We start from the raw sequence: 23,508 nt of genomic DNA on the forward strand, positions 1-23,508 counted from the left end.
ATATCTACTGTGAAGAATGATTGGCATACACAACGAAGCTTATTCTTACACAGGAAGAATATACATGCATATGTTTAGCCTCCAGTCCATATATGTGCAAGGAATTACGTCAAATCCTAAAAATATAAAGCAATGTGAGAAAAATGATCTGCTCCCAAGAAATGTACCACCTTGCAGAAACTGTAGATATACATTACAAAAAATAAACCTGAGGTAGGCAAATATCATCAGGCAAAAAGTGCTACAAAAATTTAAAGGAACTCATCATCACTCTGACAGTCTTTTTAAAATTTTTTTCAAAGTTTCTTTTATAATATATAATTTGAACAATGTTTTTAAAAGTCGTATCTGTGGGGCATCTGGGTGGCTCAGCTGGTTAAACGTCCAACTCTTGGTTTCGGCTCAGGTCATGATTTCAGCGTCGTGAGATCCAGCCCCACACTGGGCTCCACGCTCAGCACAGAGCCTGCTTGAGGTTCTCTCCCTCTCCCTCTGCCACTCCCACTCATGCATGTTTTGTCTCCCTCTCTCCCCAAAATAAATAAGTAAAATCTTAAATAAATTAATTAATTAAAGTTGTATCTCTGAGTCTAATAGGTTTATGGAGTATAAAAGTGACAAATAAATGCCAGTACAAATAGCTAGGAAGCATCCTAGCATTACTTATATAGGACGGTTTAGAAGATGTTAATATGCCTAGTAAAGATTATCTGAGAGTAGAGATTGTCAGAAAGCAAGCAACCATCCTCAATGCAAATAGCATTCCTACAATCATTGTAATTTGACTTCCAGCCCCATTATTCCACCAAAACAGCTTTCATGGAGGTCTTAATGAGATCTCCATGCCACCAAATCCAGGAGAGCAAAGAACCAAGCCAGAGAGCTACATGGTCTGAGCAGTATTTAAAATCATACTGAGAACTGACTCAGTTGAGACCATACTGCCACCACTGCTGAGCATAGAAACTTAAACATTGGTTGATGGTTATTTTACTGATCACATAATTCTACTTAAAATGCTTAAATTGCTTCTGCTGGTATTCTGGAATTCTTCATGAGTTAAGGACTGTGCCTACTGAAATTGGCACTGTGTTATGTGAAGGTAAGCCTCCCATGGATTTTACACTTTAGGTAGAGAATGCAGAAAAATCCACAGATGTATACCTCTCCATAACCTATGAGCCCTGTAAATGTTTACTGAACACTTATTCCTTCAAGCTTCTTAATTCAATAATCTTAGTGGCCCATTTCCAAATAACTCAGAAGTTTGTCAAAGGCAAAATACTATGCAGCTATCAACATTCCCATAATAACAGACTATCCTGAATTTGCCTTGCATTATGTTCTTGGAAAGATATAGAAGGATAATTTGAGTATAAAATTCAGAATTTATCTTGAGCATTTGGCATTCCTATGACCCTTTTCTGATTCTACCATGAGCATGGTCCTACCCATCCACCTGAGGTCCATTGTCGCCATGTAAGAAATCTGTATCTTAAACAAGACAGGACTAATGAGAATCAGGCATGAAGCACTCATAACCTCTCTCAATGGCCCTTGAAACCATGCCTTTGAGACTTGTTCACACATAGGAACAAAATAATCAACCTGTTTTATATAAATTCCGGTATCTTAATTTCAATCATTAAATTATATTTTAAGCAATATTTTTTGTTAATTGGTAGTGAAGGCCACCTAAATTCAATATAGTAAATAATGTCATAGGGCTTATCAAATCACTTAGTCATTTAGAAAAACACCCTAAATTTTAATTAATTTTTCTCCCTCTAAAACTTTCTCACAAAATAAAAATCAGTTTGAAGCTACTTGTCAGGATTCCCTACAATATATGAATCTTAAATTGAGCTAATTACAATACAAATAAAGATTACTTTAATCTCTTAATGACAATATAAATCTCCCTGTAGGATCTGTTATATAAACTGGCATGATTATGACTATACAGAATGAGCTCATTGACTCTTGAAAGCAAATTACCAATTGAATGGTTTTAGCTTGTTCTCTTTGAAAAATCTCCAAAGCATATAAATTTCCAATAATCACAGTATAATGACTGATAGAACTTTTAACAAGCATTTATCTTGCAGTATTTGCTACCTGTCAACTTTTACGAAATCACAATGTTCAACCAGTCATTTTGAGAAAAGTAACTAAGCTCTTTTTATAGATACTAACAGCACTAACAGTTAGCAGGTGAACTTTCCATTAAAAGAAACCTATGGGCAATTGAACTTGACCAGGCTTTCGTTTCCATGCTTCTTAAGTACACAAACTCTTTCTTTTTTTAAAGGTCTTATTTATTTATTTGACAGAGACACAGCGAGAGAGGGAACACAAGCCGGGGGAATGGGAGAGGAAGAAGCAGGCTTCCCGCTGAGCAGGGAGCCCAAAGTGGGGCTCGATCCCAGGACCCTGTGACGAGGACCTGAGCTGAAGGCAGACGCTTAATGACTGAGCCACCAAGGCGCCCCAGTACACAAACTCTTGATTTACACAGGTGGTTAGGTCTATAGTTAGCGAATCTTACTGCAATGTCCTTATGCCCAGTTTTCTCTTACATTCTCTAAAGCAGGGGTTCTCAAAGTGTTCCTGAACCAGCAGTGTCAGCATTATGTGAGCACTTGGGAGAAATGAAAATTCTCAGGTCCCATGCCAGAACAGAATCAGAAACTCTGAGGTTGGGCCGAGAATCATGGGTTTCAACAAGCCCTGCAGGTGATTATGAGGCCACTAAAATTTGAGAACCTTTGCTCTAGAGCAAAAAGATGTTCTCTTGCTATTCTAAAGAAAAGGTTTTAATCCCTTACTTTAGAGCAGTAAAATCTTTTGCAAGTCCTCTGTCTCTAAGCCCAAGATGCCATTATACTTTATAGAATATATGGGAATTCTTTACAGATGGTACCAATTGTACAAATGTTTTTCATTTACGGGCGCCTTGGTGGCTCAGTCGGTTAAGCGTCTACCTTCAGCTCAGGGCATGATCCTGAGTTAGGCTCCCTGCTCAGCGGGGAGTCTGCTTCTCCCTCTCCCTCCACCCCTCCCCTCTCTCTTGCGCGCGCACTCTCTCTCACTCTCTTCGTCTCTCAAATAAATAACTCTTTAAAACAAAAATTGTTCATTTAGTGAAGTTTTTAGAATATGGCATATTTTTAACAAAGGTTAAAATAGAGGTGTAATTTGGGTTTTAAAAGAAAAATGTGGTTATTTAAATCGTATGCTATTACAGAAATAAAAATAAATAACGTCCTGTCATGATTTCAACAGGTTCTTCCCTATAATCAAAGTCAAAGAAAATAGGGCTGATTCGAACTTTTGCCCTGTAGTGTTGGGTTTTTTTTTAAAGATTTTATTTATTTATTTGTGAGAGACAGAGTGAGAGAGAAAGGCAGAGGGAGAAGCAGGCTCCCAAGGAGCAGGGAGCCCGATGCGGGACTCAATCCCCAGACCCTGAGATCATGACCTGAGTCGAAGGCAGACACTTAACGACTGAGCCACCCAGGCGCCCTGCCCTGTAGTGTTTTATGAGTCCAGGACTTGTGCCATTTATACCTCTAGAACCATGTCTACGTGATCAATGAACGAACTTTATAAATAGGTAGAGACATTCCTACACAAAGGCCTTCAAAAGCAAGCTGGTGAGATCATCCCAGAAAATAGAGAGGAACTGGTTTATTTTGCCAATAGCCCCTGTGGCATGGCCTGTGATCTCAGAAAGGCTAAAGACTTTAAAAAAAGAGAGAGAAGAAATGAAATCATAAAGATATACACCTCAGTGTCTACACAGATACGGAATAGATACCAAGAGTAAAGCTTTGGGCAAAGCAATATTTTTTCACTCAGGAAATAAGGATCCAGTTTATTGTTATTACATGCATCATAAGGCTGTGGGTCACGAATTTTCCTGGCTCCTTCAGGAGTTTTTTAGAGTCTGTATTTGGGGTGTGAGGTAATTAGTGTGATTCCCACTTCATAGCAGATTTCCTACTGGAATGCTAATCTTCTGAGAATGTTTAAAATTTAAGGAGAGAAAATACTTTTATAGCGCAACATAGAACCTGCATGAATAATTCATATTTCACAGATGTCACTGTCATTGTGGAAAAAAACCACTTTATATTCTTTTTTAATGCACTTAGAGCAAATGAGAGACCACCGTTGTCAAATTTTCAGTTATATTAAGAGGGAGATCATGATACATCAAAGAAGTAAGAAATACCGTTGCATGAGTTAATAAAATAATTGGCTGAAATAAATAACAGAAGTATTTATAGTAAATCTATCTACCCAACAGCTGGCTCAACCCATTAAATCAGTTTCACAAAGCTGTTCTAATTTGAATTCATTTGCACAAGAGAAAACCTGAATGTAATACCTGAGACTGGGCATTAATATTGGCTCCTTCCTTAACAAGAACTTTGACAACTTCTGCTTGTCCTGCCAAAGATGCAATGTGAAGAGCAGTGTTTCCCTTCTGTTTTGGAGAAACAGAATAGAAAATGTTAGAGGTTTCCAAATTTTGTAGAAATCAAATGTACAGGCACTTTAAATTTTGCTGATTAGTTCAATTGGTTAAAATCTGTCATTCTATCAAGATAGTAGCCCACCTTGGGAAGGGATAATGGTCTGCCATCAAAACACTGAGCCTCCCATAACAGTGTTTTCCTTTTCTAGCCTTCACAATTCTGGTGAGGTGTTTAAGAAGAAAGACTCAGTTCTTATTGAATCAAATTTGGGATTTGTGTGCATGTGCGTGTGTGTGACAATTTATTGCCTATGGTAAACTTGTATTTTAACTTCTCTTCAGAATTGCCAGAGAGCTTTTGTTTTTGTTTTTAAATTTCCACTAGAATCGCTGTCTATTGTGAGCAGGGCCAGTCTACATTTTGGCAACTATGCCTGCATGGGGTGTTAGAAATCCAGGTTAACTGGCCATATTCCTCATTTATTCACTCTTTTTCTCTATCCCTGATCAGAATAATGCCCCAGATGGAGGCTTGAGGGCCTGCAGCATCTCTGCATCTCTCACAACCATATTGTCACACTCCAGCTCTGGTCAGCAGGCTTGATTCTGACTGGCTACTGTTTTTCTCCAAATTAAAACTTTACCTTCTAAAGCCAAAGATTTGTCACCACTGATGATATTTTTAAAAAATATCTCGTTTCTGAAATGATTCCCCAAAGACAAGGTTCAAATATATTTTAGTAAAACAAGTACCAACCAAAAAACACCAGCCTCTAGTATATCAAACATCTTGAACAGTTCCTTAAAAATGAGTCCAATTTCTCTACATACACACATTATAGTGACAAAATCTAATTTTCCCAATTATTCAATCCATGATCCAAAATCTCTTTTCCATTACAGTATAAAAGATTCTGTATATTCTCTTAACAAGTTAAACGAATATACTAAAAGATACAACTTAATTAAAGCATGAAAATTACTTGTCCATTTCCACTGAGAAGTTTACTGCATCAATTTACTTTTTTTTAAATGAATTAACCTTAGGAAAATAGATGCTACTGTCTACAGAGGATTATATCAAGCTACTCTCTCTGGGAACCAAAGAAAAAAGAAAAAATATTAGAAACCAGGTGCATAGAATTCTTTAGTCTCATGTTTGATAAATCCCTAAATGAACCAATTCCAACTCTCTGCAAAGTTCAGTAATAACAGTTTCAATTTCAGTTCTGCATTGTGAAGAATCTTGGTGTCCCAGCAAATCTCTGCAACTTTAAATCATTTCCTCTGTTCCAAATAAATTCTCCCAGCATGAATATTACCTTAGTGGCAGAATCCACAGAGGACCCTCTTCCCAGCAGCTCCTGAACCAGGCCCACGTGGCCCTCCTTGGCAGCCAGGTGGAGAGCATTGAGTCCATTCTGCAAGGAGAAGCAAACAAGACTTCAGAAGTAGAATAATGACTGTGGACAGGAGCTGATTTTTAAGCATGGATCTAACCCAGAGACTAGACAGACTCTAGCCTCTTGGTTGTACTTTTTCCTTTTGCATTAGCTTTAAGCTATTAAGTTCAGAGAGACGAATTTCCAGTATTCTTGCTTCAGAGAGGCAAAGAGGTAAATTTCATTAGAAATGTGGATTTGGCAAATTTATCCCAACAAAGTGGGGGGGGGGGATTTTTTTTTTAACTAAGAAATATCTAAATACTTTTCTAATGAGAAAAACAAACAAAAACGAGCAACTCTGTATCATGTGTTGCACCAGCCAGAAATAAAATTCTTTCCAGTTTCTAGAACACTGAGTTTAAATAAATCTTACTTTTTAACAAAGGGGAAGGAAACGTCTTTTTCATAAAAAGTGATTAAAAAGCCATAGGACAATTCTAAGGTAAAACAACTTTGCAATAACAACATTGTACTTAAAAGACATTTAGCACCATATCACTAATTTGCCTTTAGGTTTTTTTCCCCAAAATTTAAAATTTATCTGATAATCAGATAGTACTGTAATATCTGATTCACATCTATCTAAATTCCTGAAAAACTATTCACCATAGCACTGAAAAAAACTCATTGACAATTTTACTAAATATGTTATCTATATACATTATATTGATCTCCCCCAGAAATGACTTAACCAGTCAGTCAGGAATTCTCTGATCAGTACCACTGAGGTAATCTGTCACATGGGCCTTCTCCATTCCCCAAAGGAAGATGAGGTAATCTGAATGATTAGACCCCCTGCTTTTTCCCTAAGGGAAAGTGACCTTGCCTGGAACATTTCTTTTGCTAAGAATTTTCTTGCCCCACCTTCCTTCCTATAAAAACCTTCCATTTAGTACCACTCCTTAGAGTTCCCCTCTACTTGATAGATGGGATACTGCCCCTTTCATTAATTGTTTAATAAAGCTTAATTAGATCTTCAAATCTACTCAGTTGAATTTTGTTTTTTAACACATATAAGGAAACCAAATACATATACAAATTGCTAGATGATAAATTTCCTGTTTGCGGTCACTGTATATCTTATACTGAATGATTTTCTTATGGAAAGCATTCAGGCTTTTATATTTGGTTCAAAAACAAAGTAATATTTGTTTTTCTTCTTTGCAAAACACGGTCCTGGCTTTTCAACAACATTTCACTTTGAGTAACCGATGTAGTCGTACTATCAATACATGCATGTCACGGTTTCCATATATTACTGGCACAAAATAATAAGAATTAAAGTACTTTCAAAATATGTTATTCCTAGATATTTTAGCAAATGAATCAACAATATAACAGAAACTTGAAAAAGATAGTTTTAGGACTCCTGTGTTCTATCAGCATGCAAATAATGTTAACTGTGTTAACTATACACAAATGATTCAACAAATAAAAATTGTTTTCCACTCCCTTTACCAGATCAAAGTTGTTTTCTGAGTTACTCAACACCCAGTCACTTCGGTAACAGGAAGTACTTAATTTAAATAGAAGTAAACTACTTCACACATAATAAACTCATTCTGACACAATGAAGGGAAAGCAGTGTGATCATAGGACAGGGATTTTTAAGGAGATAATTAACCCGATATTTTAGAGCCTTTAACTTTACTGATATCTTTTTATTCTACATATTTTTCAGCATGACATTTGATTAGTTTTCCTAAGTTGCTCACAGGAAGAAATCTTTTACTCTGTGTCATGAGCCATTACATAAATGTTTTTCGAGTTGGGTCTGTTACTTCACTCAGTAAGAAACAAATGTTCCAGTCAATGGGAGTCAATAGATTGCCTAGCAAACTAATATTTATTTCTTTTTAAAGATTTTATTTATTTATTTATTTATTTATTTATTTATTTATTTAAAGAGAGAGTGCGAGCACACGTACGATCAGGGGGCAGGGCAGAGGGGGAGGGAAAGACAGAATCTCAAGCAGACTCCCCACTCAGCCTGGGGCCCACCTGGGACTCAATTTCAGGACCCTGAGATGATGCCCTGAGCTGAAACCAAGAGAGGAGTTGGATCCTCAACTGACGGAGCCATCCAGCCTCCCCCTAGCAAACTAATATTTAAAGAATTTTTCATTTTCAGATGCCTATTGTAAGGAGTTGCCTTTCCTTCCCCTCAATTCTTACCTCTGCTCCACCTGAAGTTTCCACCTGAGAGTCTGAAAGGACCTTTGAGACATCTAACCCCGTCATTTCACCTAAGACTCCACTCACCCCATGTCTGACACATAGTATCTACTCCATAAACACTGCTGGATGAATGAATGAGCCTAAAGAGAGCATAGAGGTAATAGTTTGGTAAAGACACATTTGAAAATAATCGAAACTATTTCTTTTAAGATTTGTGTTTATTTGAGAGAAAAAGAACAAGCGGGGGTGGGAGGGGCAGAGGGGGAGGGAGCAGGGAGCCTGACACATGGCTCCATCCCTGGATCCTGGGATCCTGACCTGAGCTGAAGCAGATGCTTCACCAACTGAGCCAGCCAGGCGCCCCAACAAATAGTCAAAACTATTTAATATATTTGAAAGGAAAAGCCTGAGTAGTCCCTAGAATTTATAAGCTTTCTATAGACCAGGATTTTTGTCCAAAGGGGACTAGAGATGATTGGTTCGGGGATATTTTTTCCAGGTGCTTGAGTCCTACCCATAGAACACCTGGACTTATTCTGCCCTGGAATTGTCGTTCGCACCAGCTAGACCTCAGGTGGGACCTTTACTGCCCACCTGCTTGTACCTACCAACCTTTGTCCCACATTTTTCTTTAAGCTCTTCTTTTTTTTTTCTTTTTTTTTTTGGTTAAGATTTTATTTATTTATTTGACAGAGAGAGACACGAGAGAGGGAACACAAGGAGGGGGAATGGAGGGGGAGAAGCAGACTTCCTGCCCAGCAGGGAGCTCGATGTGGGGCTCGATCCCAGGACCCCTGGGATCATGACACGAGCTGAAGGCAGACGCCCAATGACTGAGCCACCCAGGAGAACCTCTTTAAGCTCTTCTTTCCAGCTTATCCCTTAACTTAGGCAACTGGACCGAAACCACCTCTCCAGCCATGGGACCGCCCTGACAAGACCTCCAGCTGGCCCTGATCACCCAGAGCAGTTTGAGCTTAACCCCTGACTCGCGCCTGCACAGGTGGACCATGGAGTGACCTCTAGAATGACTGGCAACTACCTTTACCTCATTACAATACTAACGTCTCCACCCAAGGAGGAACATAGGCCTCATTTACATAACATACAATGTGTATATAGGCATGTTTCCTTAAGGTGCATACACAGTCTTATGCCTGCCTCTACGTACAACGACAGGGCTTCCCTAGCTAAATATTCACCCTAACCCTAAATAAAAGGAATCCATTCACCCTGGCTCGGGGAGTCACAACTTTGGAAGTTATTCCCCATGATCTCCTTATTTGCTGCAAATAAAATTTACTTCGTGCGACAACTCTAGCTGGTGTATCTGTGACTCACTAAGGAGAGAAAGCACGTTGGTTCAGTTACACTTTCTAAAATCTGATGCCATATTATTCAGTAAATTCTTACTTGAGGGGCAAACAGCTGGCTTGTTCAAATAATAAAAGCTCTCCATATATGACTTTCTGTATTGATCCATTCTTTCTTCCTTTATGTTTTTTTTAATAATCTCTACACCCAACATGGGGCTCAAACTCATAATCCTGAGATTAAGAGTTGCATGTTCTATTGACTGAGCCAGCCAGCCAGCTGCCCCCCCGCGTTGACCCATTCTTTATGAAGTTCCTCTTCAAGACTGGAAGAATGGGGAAGCATTTTATTTGTTCTTCTGCAATTCTCTTTCAGTTTTTGAAAAAAAAAATTATTTTTGTTAACTTTTATACCCCATTAGAATTTTCTCATTGAATCACTTTTACTTTTTGTAATTATTTTATCTGATGTCAATGTTTATTTAACTTAAAAGAAAAGTTTAACTTGTTAGTTGAAATTCCCAGTTGATGGAACATGAGGAAGTTCCACCTTATGTTCTTCAGAGTCCTTTAACCACCCCAAATAGACCAAATTGAAAGAGGACTTGAACTACCTCCATTTTGACCTCAGTCTATACTTTCTAACTCACTAAGTTCTTTCCAGCTTATCTTTTAACTCAGGCAAAAGACTTGGTGGGCAAAGCATCCTGTGATGGGAACTTAAACTACCCCTCAAGCAATTTAACTGCCCTGATCTGACGCCAGTGATAACCCCACATAATTGACCCCTCAATAGTGATGGACCTGACCCTTACTGCCCATCTACACGCACCCACCGACTTCTGTCCCACACTTTTTTTATATAAACCTCAAACTATTTTCAGCACTTCAGAGAGTCTTTGGGACATTGGTCTGCTCTCTTCCTGGTGCTGGCCTCACTGAAATAAATCCCTTTCTTGTTTCACCCCCATTCATCTCTCTGCCTTTGGATTTTGTCAGGGACAAGTGGCAAAACCTGGTGTATTTAGGATACCCAGAGCCAGGTGTTCTTATACCCTTGTACCCTAGTAACAAGATTTTCCCAGACTAAGCCCATGGCTTCAGAGCTGTAATCAGTTGAAAAAGGAGGAGAGAAGGAAGAGAAGAATAAAGCATCTCCTCAATATTTTCGATATTTGCCAGTGATTTCTCTTTTAGTTCCTTAATTCAGTATTTCTCAGTATCATGTCTTCCTATCCTGTCATGGAAATGTTTTACTATGCGAATCAACAAATAATATGTATCAGGGCTCCACTTCCTCTCACCCCTGAGAGCCAGTTGTTAGACATTTACCAGCAAAATCACTGCTCGCATGCCAAAGTTTCAGGTTTGACAGCAGTTTTATCTTTAAAAAATGTGAACTGGATTGGGGCGCCTAAGTGGCTCAGTTGTTAAGCGTCTGCCTTCGGCTCAGGTCATGATCCCAGGGTCCTGGGATCAAGCCCCACATCAGGCTCCCTGCTCCACGGGAAGCCTGCTTCTCCCTCTCCCGCTCCCCCTGCTTGTGTTCCCTCTATGGCTCTGTCTCTCTGTGAAATAAAAAAATAAAATCTTAAAATAAATAATAAATAAATAGAAAATGTGAACTGGAAAAATGACTCCCCAATGGTCAATTTCTCTAAGGTACAATGGCCTGAATCTGGTCTTCATTTAAGTCTGAAGTTCTACAATATGCGCAGCATGTGGGATCAGTCTACAAATCAGGTAATCTTGTTTATAAATTTTATAAAGAGTCAAGCATTATTAACTACTCATCAATCCTTAATTGCCTAAAATGGGTCCCTAGACTTGTTTGAAAATGATCTCAACAGTGGCATTCTGAATATAACTTTCTATTAATTTAAAATAGAAAAGTTTGAGAATTAAGATGTTTAAAAGGTGTAAAATTGGGGCTCCTGGGTGGCTCATCGGTTGAGCATCTGACTCTTGGTTTTGGCTCAGGTCATGATCTCTCAGGGTTGTGAGATCACGCCCCACATTGCTCTCTGCACTCATCCCGGAGTCTGTTTGACATTCTCTCTCCCTCTGACCCTCCCCCACTCACATGCTTGTGCACGTGCTCTTTCTCTCGCTCTTTCTAAAATAAGTAAATTGGGGTGCCTGGGTGGCTCAGTTGGTTAAGCGTCTGCCTTCGGCTCAGGTCCTGATCCCAGAGTCCTGGGATCGAGCCCCACATCGGGTTCCCTGCTCAGCTGGAAGCCTACTTCTCCCTCTGCCACTCCCCCTGCTTGCGATCTCTCTCTCTCTGTCAAATAAGTAAATCTTTAAAAATAAATAAAAAATAAAATAAGTAAACAAAATAAAATCTTTTAAAAATAAAAGTGTAAAATTTTCTTCAATTCCATGAGTGGCCAACTCTGATGGTTAGAGGATTTACAATACTCTTCTCAATTTCCTTTCTGGGGGATCTTTCTCCTTTCACTCTATAGCATCCACTCAGCTGAAACCTTTAACTTGCTTTAACTTTCTCAATAATTGGCTAGCTTTCTTCTCAATTAATTACAAAGCTGATGCTGTAAGTTGAAAGAATTTTCCAATGAAAAAGTACCCTTTTTGGAGACACAAAGATTCTACTACAAATTACTGAAATACAGTTGTATTTTATTGGAAACATCATCAAGAATATGATTAAAATTTTCCATATGAGGGATTAGTTCAGAAACCAAACTGTATATAATATATAAACTGAATTCAGGATATACATGTGTCTTTAAGATTTCTGTAATACTATTACTACTGAAACTAGAGTAGTTATAAAGACACAGACGATGCATGACATTCTAGTTATAAATGCTATAAATTTTTAATGTCTTCTTTTAAAATGCAACCAAATTGGGACTATCATATTATTGCTATCATATTATTGAATTAGCTGTAGGAAATAGAAGACAAGCACTGTGCTTTACGCTTAATTTTTTGGTTCTAGAATTTCTAACCAAAAATAGATTTAATTAGCAATCGAGTACGTTGAGTAACTGTTATCAGAAAAAGCAACTCAGCGTCAACTAGACTTAAGCGAAAAATATTTTATCTTGTAAATATGAGCTAACATATAAGTTAATCATGTTTAAATGAAAAGTGATAAATAATCCCATTCAATAGCACAACTCAGCTAACTCCTAGAGAATACATTTTGCAGTTAACCCATTTTGGTTAGTCCCTGAGGTCATGTTTCTAAAAATCAAATTTCCCACAGGAGCCACACTGACATGCTTTAGCTTACCCTGGTCAATTAGTAGTACTGGCCTACATTTCAAAGGATGTTATATTATTGTTAGATATTCTTCACTTTGTCAGGTAAGGGAATGAGGAGGTGGACACGCCCAACTAGTCAGATCTTCTTTTTTTTTTTTTTTTCAGATTTTTTTATTTTTTTTGAGAGAAAGAGAGCACAGTCAGGGTGAGGGCCAGAGGGACTAGCAGATTCCCTGCTGAGCAAGGAGCCTGATGTGGGGCTCGATTCCAGGACCCTGAGATGATGACCTGAGCCGAAGGCAGACACTTAACCAACTGAGCCACCCAGCCGACCCTAGTCAGATCTTTTATATTTGGGTGCAAATACAGGGCAGGTTCTAGGACTTTCCCAATAGTGCTTCCCACACATATAGTATTTGAGGCACATATCCAAAAAATAAAATATTGTCAGTTTCTGCATTTATTAGAACACTCATCATGAGCTTACTGAGTTATGGCCAAAGAGTCTTCTGAAACAATTCATACTTAACAGAAACAATAGGTATTCATTCTCTTAAATTAATATCAGGTTAGACATTCAGTTAGATCACCAGAAAACAATGTACCTGGAGTATGTTATCTTGATTCCCTACAGAAATGCCTTCACTGACTTATAAAATATTACTACATATTTGGTTTATATGTAAAGCGAATATAAGAAATGTCCATCTGAGCAATATTTTCACCCTTGTGTTTATTTTATATGGGTTCTCTGAATTAACTATTGTTGAGTTCAATAACAGGAAAAAGTTTAGTAATAGGAAAAGCCTCTGTGCTTCTTTTTACTAACCTTTAATTTAGGAAAACTGCATAAATCAATGTGTTTGTCTTTTTTACTAATTTCCAGGAAACACAGAATAAATTCAGTATCCATCAGAATTAATTATCACAAGTTCTCTATTCCTCTTTTCCTTGGTTTTGCTTTCATCTTGTTTAGTTTCATTTTTAATGATGTCAGAATCACAGTACATATGAGTGCACGTATGTATATGTTGTGCCACCAAAACATTGCTGTAAAAATTCTTCAGACCTTTTGTATCTTAAAACAGCATTATGCCAAGTGCTTCCACCGAGTTTGATTCCTCATCTCACAGGGTTTATAGACAGTAATTATGCTTTGATTAATATGGTTACTGATTCTAATTAGCTACTCAGTGGCTCAACATACTGACCAACACTGTGGAAACAACATAAATGAAAATTTAAAATAATTTAAAAATCAAAAACAAAATCTTAATAGGAAAATCTAAGAATTAATTAAACCTGAGAAATAGTAGCCTAAACAGTGAATTAATATCCTCAGCATGCTTGAGAATAAAAACTGTTGGTGTTATAACTCTACTGAAGCAAATCTGGAGGAAAAGAGATAAATACACAGTAAAAACAACAACTGTATGAGACATTGGAAGAGCATCCTTGTCATTGGTTGGAAATCTTTTCTTTTAAGTTTGTTAAAAGGTTAAATGTTTCTCATTTGTATGCAACTGACTGAAATTGTTTTCTTTCTTCCCTTCCTTTCATCTTTCTATTTTCTTTTTTTTAAAGACAGTGTGGTCAACTGCAGAAATAATAACATGGTATTGGGAATAAGAAATGCAATCAGGTCCTTGCTCTGCTCCTAACCAGATGTGTGACTTTGGGCAAATCACTTAGCCTCTCTGTCCTCTAAAGATCTGATCTATAAAAATGATGATAATGATGACAATGAAAATGTGCGGACAACAATAAAGAAATAAACATTTATGAGCACCACTTGTGTGCCATTATTTTAGCCTTTTTTTTTTTAATGAATGTAAATTTATTGAAACTGGTTTGGGGGAGGATGTATGGGTGAATAGTTGGGGGTTTTCCAAAGAGAACTGTGGAGAGGAGCCAACACCCAGGAGGGAGGGAGAAGGTGCTTAGCCACAAACCCTATCTTACGCCTGATGTCTTCTCCTTCTGCTTCTTGCACACCACGTCCAGCTTCCAGTCCTCCCACCTGCTCTTGTGCAGCTTGATGGGGGCATGAGCGCACTACCTCCCACTCATCTCACGCCTGGTGCGCACGTGGTCTGCGCATAGTTGCTAGGGTCCTTGAAAGCTGACTAACCCTTGGTCTTGCCTCAGACTAGTCGCAGGTCACCTTAGCATTAAGAAAGGATGGGAAGCGGCTGACGGAGCGTGCCAAGATGTCATCATTCACCTCATTGCTCAGATCCCCACAGAAGATGTGGAAGTCATCTGCATTCCACTCCAGCAAGCTAGGATCCTCCCAGGTGCCTAACAAATGTAATGTTTCAACTTCTCTGGCTTTCTTTCCTTTTTGTCCTTAACCAGGGTCTCTGGGACCTCCAAAACCATGAGGCCAAGGCATGGGGGCTGGGTCCACGGACTCAGGGCAGGAGTCCAGAAATGCAGAGTGGGGGCGGTAGGCTTCTCTCCCACACTCCTTCTAGTGGGAGGGGCTCAGACTCATATTCAGGCAAAGCCATGGAAAGGGCTACTGGTAGGATGAGCCCAATGACTTTAGGACCAACAGGGGTGCCTCCTGCCTCCACAGTAACCAATGCACTAGTCTTCTCCAGCCCAGCTGCTGCCGCCACCATGCCTCTTCCTTCTCTTTCAGGCCCAATGCCAAGGCCTAAGCCCAGCTCCTAAGGAGTTGCTGGCCCTTCCAGGAGAGGCCTCAGAGCAGCCATGGAGATGGGAAATGGGGGGGGGGGGCCAGCCACTGGGGGAAGCATCATAGGGGGCCCACAAGGACCAGCAGAACCAGAGGTGGGATGACTACCTGCTGCAGAGGGAAGAACACAATCTGCTCTCTGTAGTAAATGGGAAATGAAGGCCAGATGCAGGATAGGGGTCCTTTGGGGGACCACAGCTACATGCCCAAGCCTCTGGATTGCCCAGGTGACTCCAATCATCAGGGCAAAAGCTAAGTGAACCACTCACCATGGGAGGAACTGTGAGTCCAAGAGTCTGTTGGATCTGCTGGTATGTTTTGGTCACAATAATTGGGCAAATCACAGGAGCTGCTGGGACCTGCATGGGTACTACTGTGGGGACCTTGGGTGCAGTAGACCCAATAGCTGGGATTCTGGTTACCAGAACCTTCAGAACATCCTGTTCAAATCTCCACCTCCTTCAAGCATTCCTTGCTGCTCTTGTCCAGGATGCCTGTGCCAGTCCCCAGGACTATAGGTCCTCCTGTACCTGGGAGTCCCAGGGCTGACCCTACCAGCTAATGTCACCATATACTGAATGGGAACCAACCAGAGCAGGCTACTATTGATAAGTCCTTGATATATATAAATTAATGTTGATAAAATAATATGAATATGAGTCTTTTGAAACAATCAACAAATATTCATTGACCTCTTATTGTAAGCAAGCGCTTGTAGATCTGTGAGTCCCAGGCAAGGTATCACCTTTGATCCTACAACTTTTGGAATAACGCTATTTCTAAAGAATATCATTAAAATGACTAAATATGCCAAATATTTTTTAAAAATCTTAATGCTACTTTGAAATAACCATGTGCAAAAATTTGGGGGGTAGGGAAGGGGCAAAGTTAGAGAGAGAATCCCAAACAGGCTCCACCCCTAGCGCAGAGCCAGAGCAGGGCTCGATCTCAGGACCCTGAGATCATGACCTGAGCCAAAATCAAGAGTCAGAAGCTCAACCAACTGAGCCACCCAGGTGCCCCAACCATATGCAAATTAATAAATCTTAAAGGGCAGATTTTTTTCTTTAGCACTTCTATTAAAATTTTATAAAACAATTTTATAACATTATTTACAATCAGATTTTACAGTAAGCTGTAATCACCATTTCTCTTGTTGATTTTATGAGCTATTTTCCCCATTGACTGCTTTTCTATGATCATATAAAACTAGTGCATGAAACCCCAGGTAGAACAGATAGCCAATAAAAATTTTTATAGAGCCATTCAAATGTTAGTTACATTTCTGGCACATACAGAAAAGATATAGAGTAGTCCATCTGGAAAAGGTGAAGAACAGATTCAAGCAGGTACAGCTAAACGTACATAAAGGTAAATGTTTGCATCAAAATCCATTAGGCTGTTTTGCATCTTAGTACAAATCCATAATCAACAAGTGTTTGCCAGGTACCCACCAAATGCTCATCTCTAGGTGCTAGATTCTAAGGGTGAAGCAAAGGACATGTGACATATTTTCTGTTTCCAAAGAGCCCCAAAATATTTATAATTAAACAACTGAAAATCACCTCTGTGCTACATAGACTTGTCTGTGTTTTTTTCAAATCTCTGGCTACTCTACTTTGTAAATCTTACATGTTTAGTTAAGGGTACTCCAATCTGTCCTATGCATATCTGAAAAGTACAACTAACTTACATAACTTCCTTAATTCTACTAAAATGTAAATATTTGGAAGGAGGCATTGAAATATATGAGTTCTTAAAAAATATTGAAGAAAGGGGTGCCTGAGTAGCTCAGTCGTTGTCTACCTTTGGCTCAGGTCGTGATCCCAGGCTTCTGGGATCGAGCCCCTGATAGGGCTCCCTGCTCAGCAGGAAGCCTGCTTCTCCCTCTCCCACTCCTCCTGCTTGTGTTCCCTCTCTTGCTGTCTCTCTCCCTGTCAAATAAATAAATAAAATCTTTAAAAAATATAGTAGAAGAAAAAGATGGAGAGCAAATGGGGACAATCAAAGGGCAATAATAGAGAAAAGAAAGTAAAACTTGACTCCCAATCCCCCACCCCACCCCCACTCTGAATGGGGCTCCTATGTCAGAGATGTCTTAAACCAGGAGCTCTTTTCAAGAGGAACTACATGCCCACATATAGAGATACAAATAATTATGAAATATTATTTATAACTTCACACTTCCATTGGCATAAATGACATCAGCAAAAGAAATTACGTGGAGAAAAAGAACTCAAACTCAAAACAAAATAACCTGTTTATATATTCCCAACCCAATTTTCACTCCTTATACCTAGCCATAATCTAGCTACACCTTTTCCACCTCTTTCATGGTGGTTGCTCAAAACTAAGAGTACTCACTGTCATAAAATTCAAGATTCATTCAGTTTTTATGAAGATTGGAAACAGCAAAGCAATCAATGTGTCCCCTTTGTCATACACAATTTAACTGATTCTACCATGTCATTTGTTGCTCTCCAAAACTTTCTGATTTAAAAAGGAAATCAAACTATGATGATCTATGAGGAAAGTTGTTTTACTAGTGAGTTATTCTCAGATCTTCAAGGCTTTCTTTATAATTCAAAAATGATGAATGTTTAGTAAGGTATTTACTAATTTACAATGAGGCTTGGAATTTGATAGCTCATTGATCATTTCATAAGGAAAAATGCTTAGAATAAGAATGCTTTGAAAATATTTTGTGGGGTGCCTGGGTGGCTCAGTCGGTTAAGTGCCTGCCTCCAGCTCAGGTAATGATCCCAGGGTCCTGGGATTGAGCCCCCTGTCCAGCCCCTTGTCAAGCCCCCTGCTCAGTGGGGAGCCTGCTTCTCCCTCTCCCTCTGCCACTCCACCTGCTTGTGCGCTCTCTCTCTCTCTCTAATAAATAAATAAAATCTTTAAAAAAAATTAAAACCTTTAAAAAAAAAAAAAAGAAAAATACCACTTTGTAAAATCCACTTCCAGATCTCCATGTCATCTATGATCCAGGGCCACCCAGATATCCATAGTGCTTCTGGCTGGTTGCTCCTTTGTTGGCCACCTGTCTTTCCCCATGTCCAGCCCCATCAAGTCTTTCTACCATATAATCCGCAAAATACAGAGAATGAATTTAAATATGACGGTGAGCTAGCCCGGAAGAAGAAAGAGTTCTGAAAATTCTTCAAAATCTTAGCAAGATCAAGAGGGATGAAGAGGTTATGGGGGCTGAGAAATAAATACTTGATGAATAAAACAATGAAAAACTTAATGACATACATATCATTATTATACTTTATATTTTACATATATCACATTATTATATATTGCAGAGAAGGGCCCTAAAATTCTCAGAAGTCAAGTGATTTGTCTCAAAGACCCTCACCACCAAAAAAAAAGGAATAGCAAAAATCCATACTTGATCTGATTTACAAATTCATGTTTTTTAAGTTAAAATAATTAAGTTCTAAACCAAGTTTCAAACTGTAGGTCATGATGCATAAGTGGGTCATAAAATCTATTTAATGGATTACCAATCAACATTTTAAAATATAAAGTGGAATAAAGAAAAATAGAATGTACTGTGGATGAGCAAGTGTTGATTTTGTTTGGGGTTTTTGTTCTGCTTTGTTTTCGGTGAAACTTTTCACAATACACAAGCATACATGCACACACATGTGTGTGTCAGAGAGAGAGAGCGTGCACACAGGTGGTCTAGACAGCAAAAAAAAACAAACAACAACAAAAAAAAACTAAGCAGGTTCTGGCAAGACCCAAGACATGAGGGCATCTTGGGGAAACTAGATATCCTCTCAGACTGAGTAAGTAAAAACCTGACGTTCACCAAGACCATTCTAAAAGAGGAGTGGTTTCTATGGTATGCTTATTTGAATTTTCTGAATTTAATCATTCCTATTTTTGATGAATGCTGCAATGAAAACATGAAGGATGATGATGGGACAAAGGAGAGTTCTTCACTTTGAGAATACGGGTGAAGTCACCACTGAACCGCGTGCACATCCGGGGCTGTGACAGGGGGCGTGGTGCACCGGAGGCAACGCCCCCAAACCAGAGTTCCTCATTTCTCTCCGTTACTAGCAACAACACGATTTAAAGTTTCTTCGTTAGTAAAACGGAAATTTCCCACTCTGCCTACTTCAGATAGTTATTTTTTATTTTATTTATTTTATTTTTTTAAAGATTTTATTTATTTATTTGACAGAGAGAGACACAGCGAGAGAGGGAACACAAGCAGGGGGAGTGGGAGAGGGAGAAGCAGGCTTCCCGCGGAGCAGGGAGTCCGATGCGGGACTCGATCCCAGGACCCCGGGATCATGACCTGAGCCGAAGGCAGTCGCTTAACTGACTGAGCCACCCAGGCGCCCCAGATAGTTATTTTTTAAAGTATATAAAATAATGTACATTTATGCTATTTTGAATCTATAAAATAATATACAAATGTAAAATATTATGATTTCCTGGTTAGGTGACAGAAGTAATAAATGCATATACTGCTCACTCCTGTTTTCTGGCACTGAGATTTGGTTAAATATGATGAGTTGAATTGAGCATTTTTGAGTCTAACATATCATGTTTACCTGGACTAGGGAAATTATTAATTCATGCAGAAATGATTTACTTTAAAAAGTATTTTCAGTTCTAATGAAACCTAGGAAGCAGACGGGAACCTGGTCCATTAGTAATCATCCTTGTCAATAATTGAAAGAACTGCTATTTTATGACTGAAAGCTTTAACTCTCCTAATTTAAATGTTTTCACATAGTCTCATTTCTTTGGTTAATTTTTAGGAGAAATAATGGATAAATTATTTCTTTCATATTTGGTTTCATATGTGCTAAAGCAAATCAGCATATGAAGCTCAAAGGAAGAACACTATTTGAGCTACTTATTATGATAGTCATGGGTTAAAGAGATTTAAATATTAACTTTAAAAGTTGGCAGCAAATTATTTAAATAATAGCTAAAACTTATTATAATTTATTCTTAAGTGTCAGTCTTGGTTCTAAGCTTTTAATTGCATTAACTCACTTAACCTTAAATTGAACATTATGAATTATGAACTACCTGGTGATTCTAGCTTAGAAACTATACTCTTAGCCCCTACAATTTAAAAAAAAAAATCTATGGGCCCTGCATTATAATCCTATTTAGCTTTCTTCAGACTTCAATTTCTCATTAATTCTATTTGATATTCTGTGGAATAGGAAATATCTCAGTCTCTCATAATAAGTCAGTAGTTAAAGAGAAAAATTATCCCCTTTCTAGACACAGAATATCCAAATGTGTCAAAATTAGAAAGGAATTTTATAATGCATTCTAAAATGTTATTATCATATCCATGTCAAGCTTAGCTAGTTTTAATTTAAAGTAAAAAGGAATAGATTGGTTGAGCCTTTAAGTTTCTTACAGCAATAAAATTCTGTGGTTCTTAAATCAGATGACAGTAATGGGAGTATAATTTCCAGAAGATTTTAAAGAAAATATCCAAGAGAATAACTCTTGTATTTGTATATTTATCACTGACTCATTTAATATTTCAGTCAACTCATCTTGAAAGAGGGCATTAAAAACCTGGATTTTCTCCTTCTAACATAGAATTTATCAAAATCAGTAAGCAAGGAGAAGGAGTATGTATCAGAACCAATCAGTAGCTTTTTTTTTTTTTTTAATGAAATGTAAGAACTCCGTAGTGCTGCAGCCTGGAGTGGATGTGCCTCCAGGGGCCAAGGATGAGACTGAAGTAAGAGAGGGAAGGAGGGGAAAGAGTGGGGAGAGGGGAAATCTCAAAGGGAAGGAAAGCAAGAAGGGAGAACAGAACCTAAAATAAGTTCCATAGCTAATTCCAGTATGTGCCCAGCCTCCTACTTCTTCTTTTTTTTCCTTTTTTATATTTTTTTAATTTTAAGTAATCTCTACACTCAACATGGGGTTTGAGCTTACAACCCTGATATTAAGAGTTGTATGCTCTACTGACTAAGTCAGCCAGTGCCCCCCCATCCTCCTACTTCTATTCTAAGAAACAATTTTGTACAAAATATTAAACTCAGATAAAAACATGGTACAGAGTTTAAATTTAATAAGGACTAGAGAAAGCTTAAATTCAAAACAAAGTAACAGTTGAATATCAATTATTCACATATTAAAACATTTACTGAACATTTATTGTATGCCAAACTGTGCTAGCAACAAAATCTGCATTTCAAGACACCCATATAAAATAAAAGTTTAGTAATGTTATTAGAGAATTACAATGACTTCTAATTTTCTCCCCATTTTTTAAAATTTTTAATTAAAAATAAGCTATATTTGGTGTGCTGCACCCTAAAAGAATATGGAGAGAGTGAGGAAAGAGTCATACAACAATGAAGTTGGCTTTAGAGTCTTCCAAGTAATATACCATTACTCTGCTTTCCATCATTATAAAATGATTCCTACAAATTGCATCTCATATCAATTTCCAGTTTGTCTAAGACTCACAAGCTGGCTTAGTTTATCCTCTGAGCAATCACAAAGTTTAGTTTGTTTTACAATTTATTGCATTTGTGTTCTCTGTTTAATCTTCCCAGCAAGGTTTATCATGGGTGAGAATCAAATCCTATTCATCTTTGTAAACTCTACACTTAACATGGCACCTAGCACAAGAAAAAGGCTACTTCAAGAATGTTTGACACTCAGTGAGCTAATGAGTAGTATGTACCATATGGAGGTAAATAGGAGTCTGCTTAATTCATCCAGTTATTCTACATTTGTCAGTAAACGTAGTCAGTGCATGGACAAATCAGGTATAAATATGTCTATCTCTTAGCCTTTGAAAACACAATCAGGAAAAGTTCACTCTCTGAAGCTGAAGCTGGTTAACATGAACATGCATAAGAGGAAATTAGATCCTGAGAGAAGCACTTAATCTAAAGGGGCTTTTCTCAGTCTGGAATCCCTTGATGTGTTCTTAAGGATCTCAGGATTCTCTGAGAATGTTTTATTTGACATTTTCATTTTAATGCCAATCTAAAAAAAGTTAATAGAAATATATTCTGGATCATCTGGATAATCACATTTAATTAAATACCATCTAGTAATTTCTTGGTCATGACACAATATGACTGTGTCAATTGATGCCAAGTGATCACTGAAGGAACACCCAAATTTTAATGAAGTATTTCTCAAACTGAAGCATATGGATGTATTCTCAGGGTTCAAAAAAAGTCTCCTCTCTACTTAGAAAAAATACTGCCCTAAGAGATGGTTTGTAAACATAACCTGATAAAACTTGGGTCTTTCCATCTAGAAAGCAGAATAGATGTTTGAGGAGGCATGACCAGAACTTTCCTAACTATTACACAGAATTATAAGTTATCTGAAAGAAATAATGACAATTCTGATTAAGTTGGAAGGAATAAAACTTGTTAGAACTTCCCCCAAACCTGTCCATCCAGCTATTCTAGTTTGAGTGAAATCATCAATTATGGCTATACAACTTAATTAAATTCTATCTAACTGCAATTGTCAGAGCCATACTTTGGTCTCCTGAGTGTGCATAACACAACGGGTTTTCACACGTATAATTTGATCCCCTAGTAGTCCCCTTTGAGATAGAGAAGTATGTTGAGAGATTATAAAGTATGTAATATAGTGATAAGCCGTATTGTGGATGTGCAACAAAGGTAACTATTATTTGATATCATAAGTATTATTATTTCTCACTTCAAGAATGGATAATTTGAGACTCAGACTAATTTAAGTGACTGGCCAAATGTCTGTGTTCATTCAATTATTTATTTATCAAATATTAATTGGATACTTCTTATGTGCCAATCCTCACTCAGTGGAGCTATATTCCATGAATAATCTTTAAAATCATTTTATTCATCCCCCTACATGCATCCTCAGTTCACTTGTCTTTCTCTATCTGTACTATACATGCTTAGCTAAACCACATTCCTGGTTGTATATAACACTCCATCTGAGTCCATGCCTGACTATAGCTGCAAAAGAACACACATCCATGCTAGCTGGTCACGATCCTTGAGTAGGCTCTTAATGCTGCCTGGCAGTCAAGCTCTGCTACCCTTGCTCTCTCCCACTTTCCTTGATGAGTGTTTCCTACCTTCTCTCTCCTCTCAGTTAATGAATCTTCAACCCTCATTACTCTCC

The 23,508-nt window shown here is 38.1% G+C and overlaps 1 protein-coding gene and 1 pseudogene across 1 annotated transcript in view; both read right to left on the bottom strand.

Annotated features, from left to right (window-relative positions):
- Window positions 1–23,508, bottom strand: part of ANK2 (ankyrin 2) — a 220,910-nt gene that overhangs the window by 163,508 nt on the left and 33,894 nt on the right. The window contains exons 3-4 of the mRNA XM_044913085.1: window positions 5,806–5,904; window positions 4,394–4,492 (exon numbers count right to left, since the gene is read on the bottom strand). Of these exons, the coding sequence (XP_044769020.1) occupies window positions 4,394–4,492; window positions 5,806–5,904 (198 nt within the window). The remainder of the gene's footprint in view (window positions 1–4,393; window positions 4,493–5,805; window positions 5,905–23,508) is intronic.
- LOC110575543 lies at window positions 14,607–16,767 on the bottom strand (annotated as a pseudogene).

This window comes from Neomonachus schauinslandi, chromosome 2 (assembly GCF_002201575.2).
Source record: "Neomonachus schauinslandi chromosome 2, ASM220157v2, whole genome shotgun sequence".
Classification (NCBI taxonomy): Eukaryota; Metazoa; Chordata; class Mammalia; order Carnivora; family Phocidae; genus Neomonachus; species Neomonachus schauinslandi.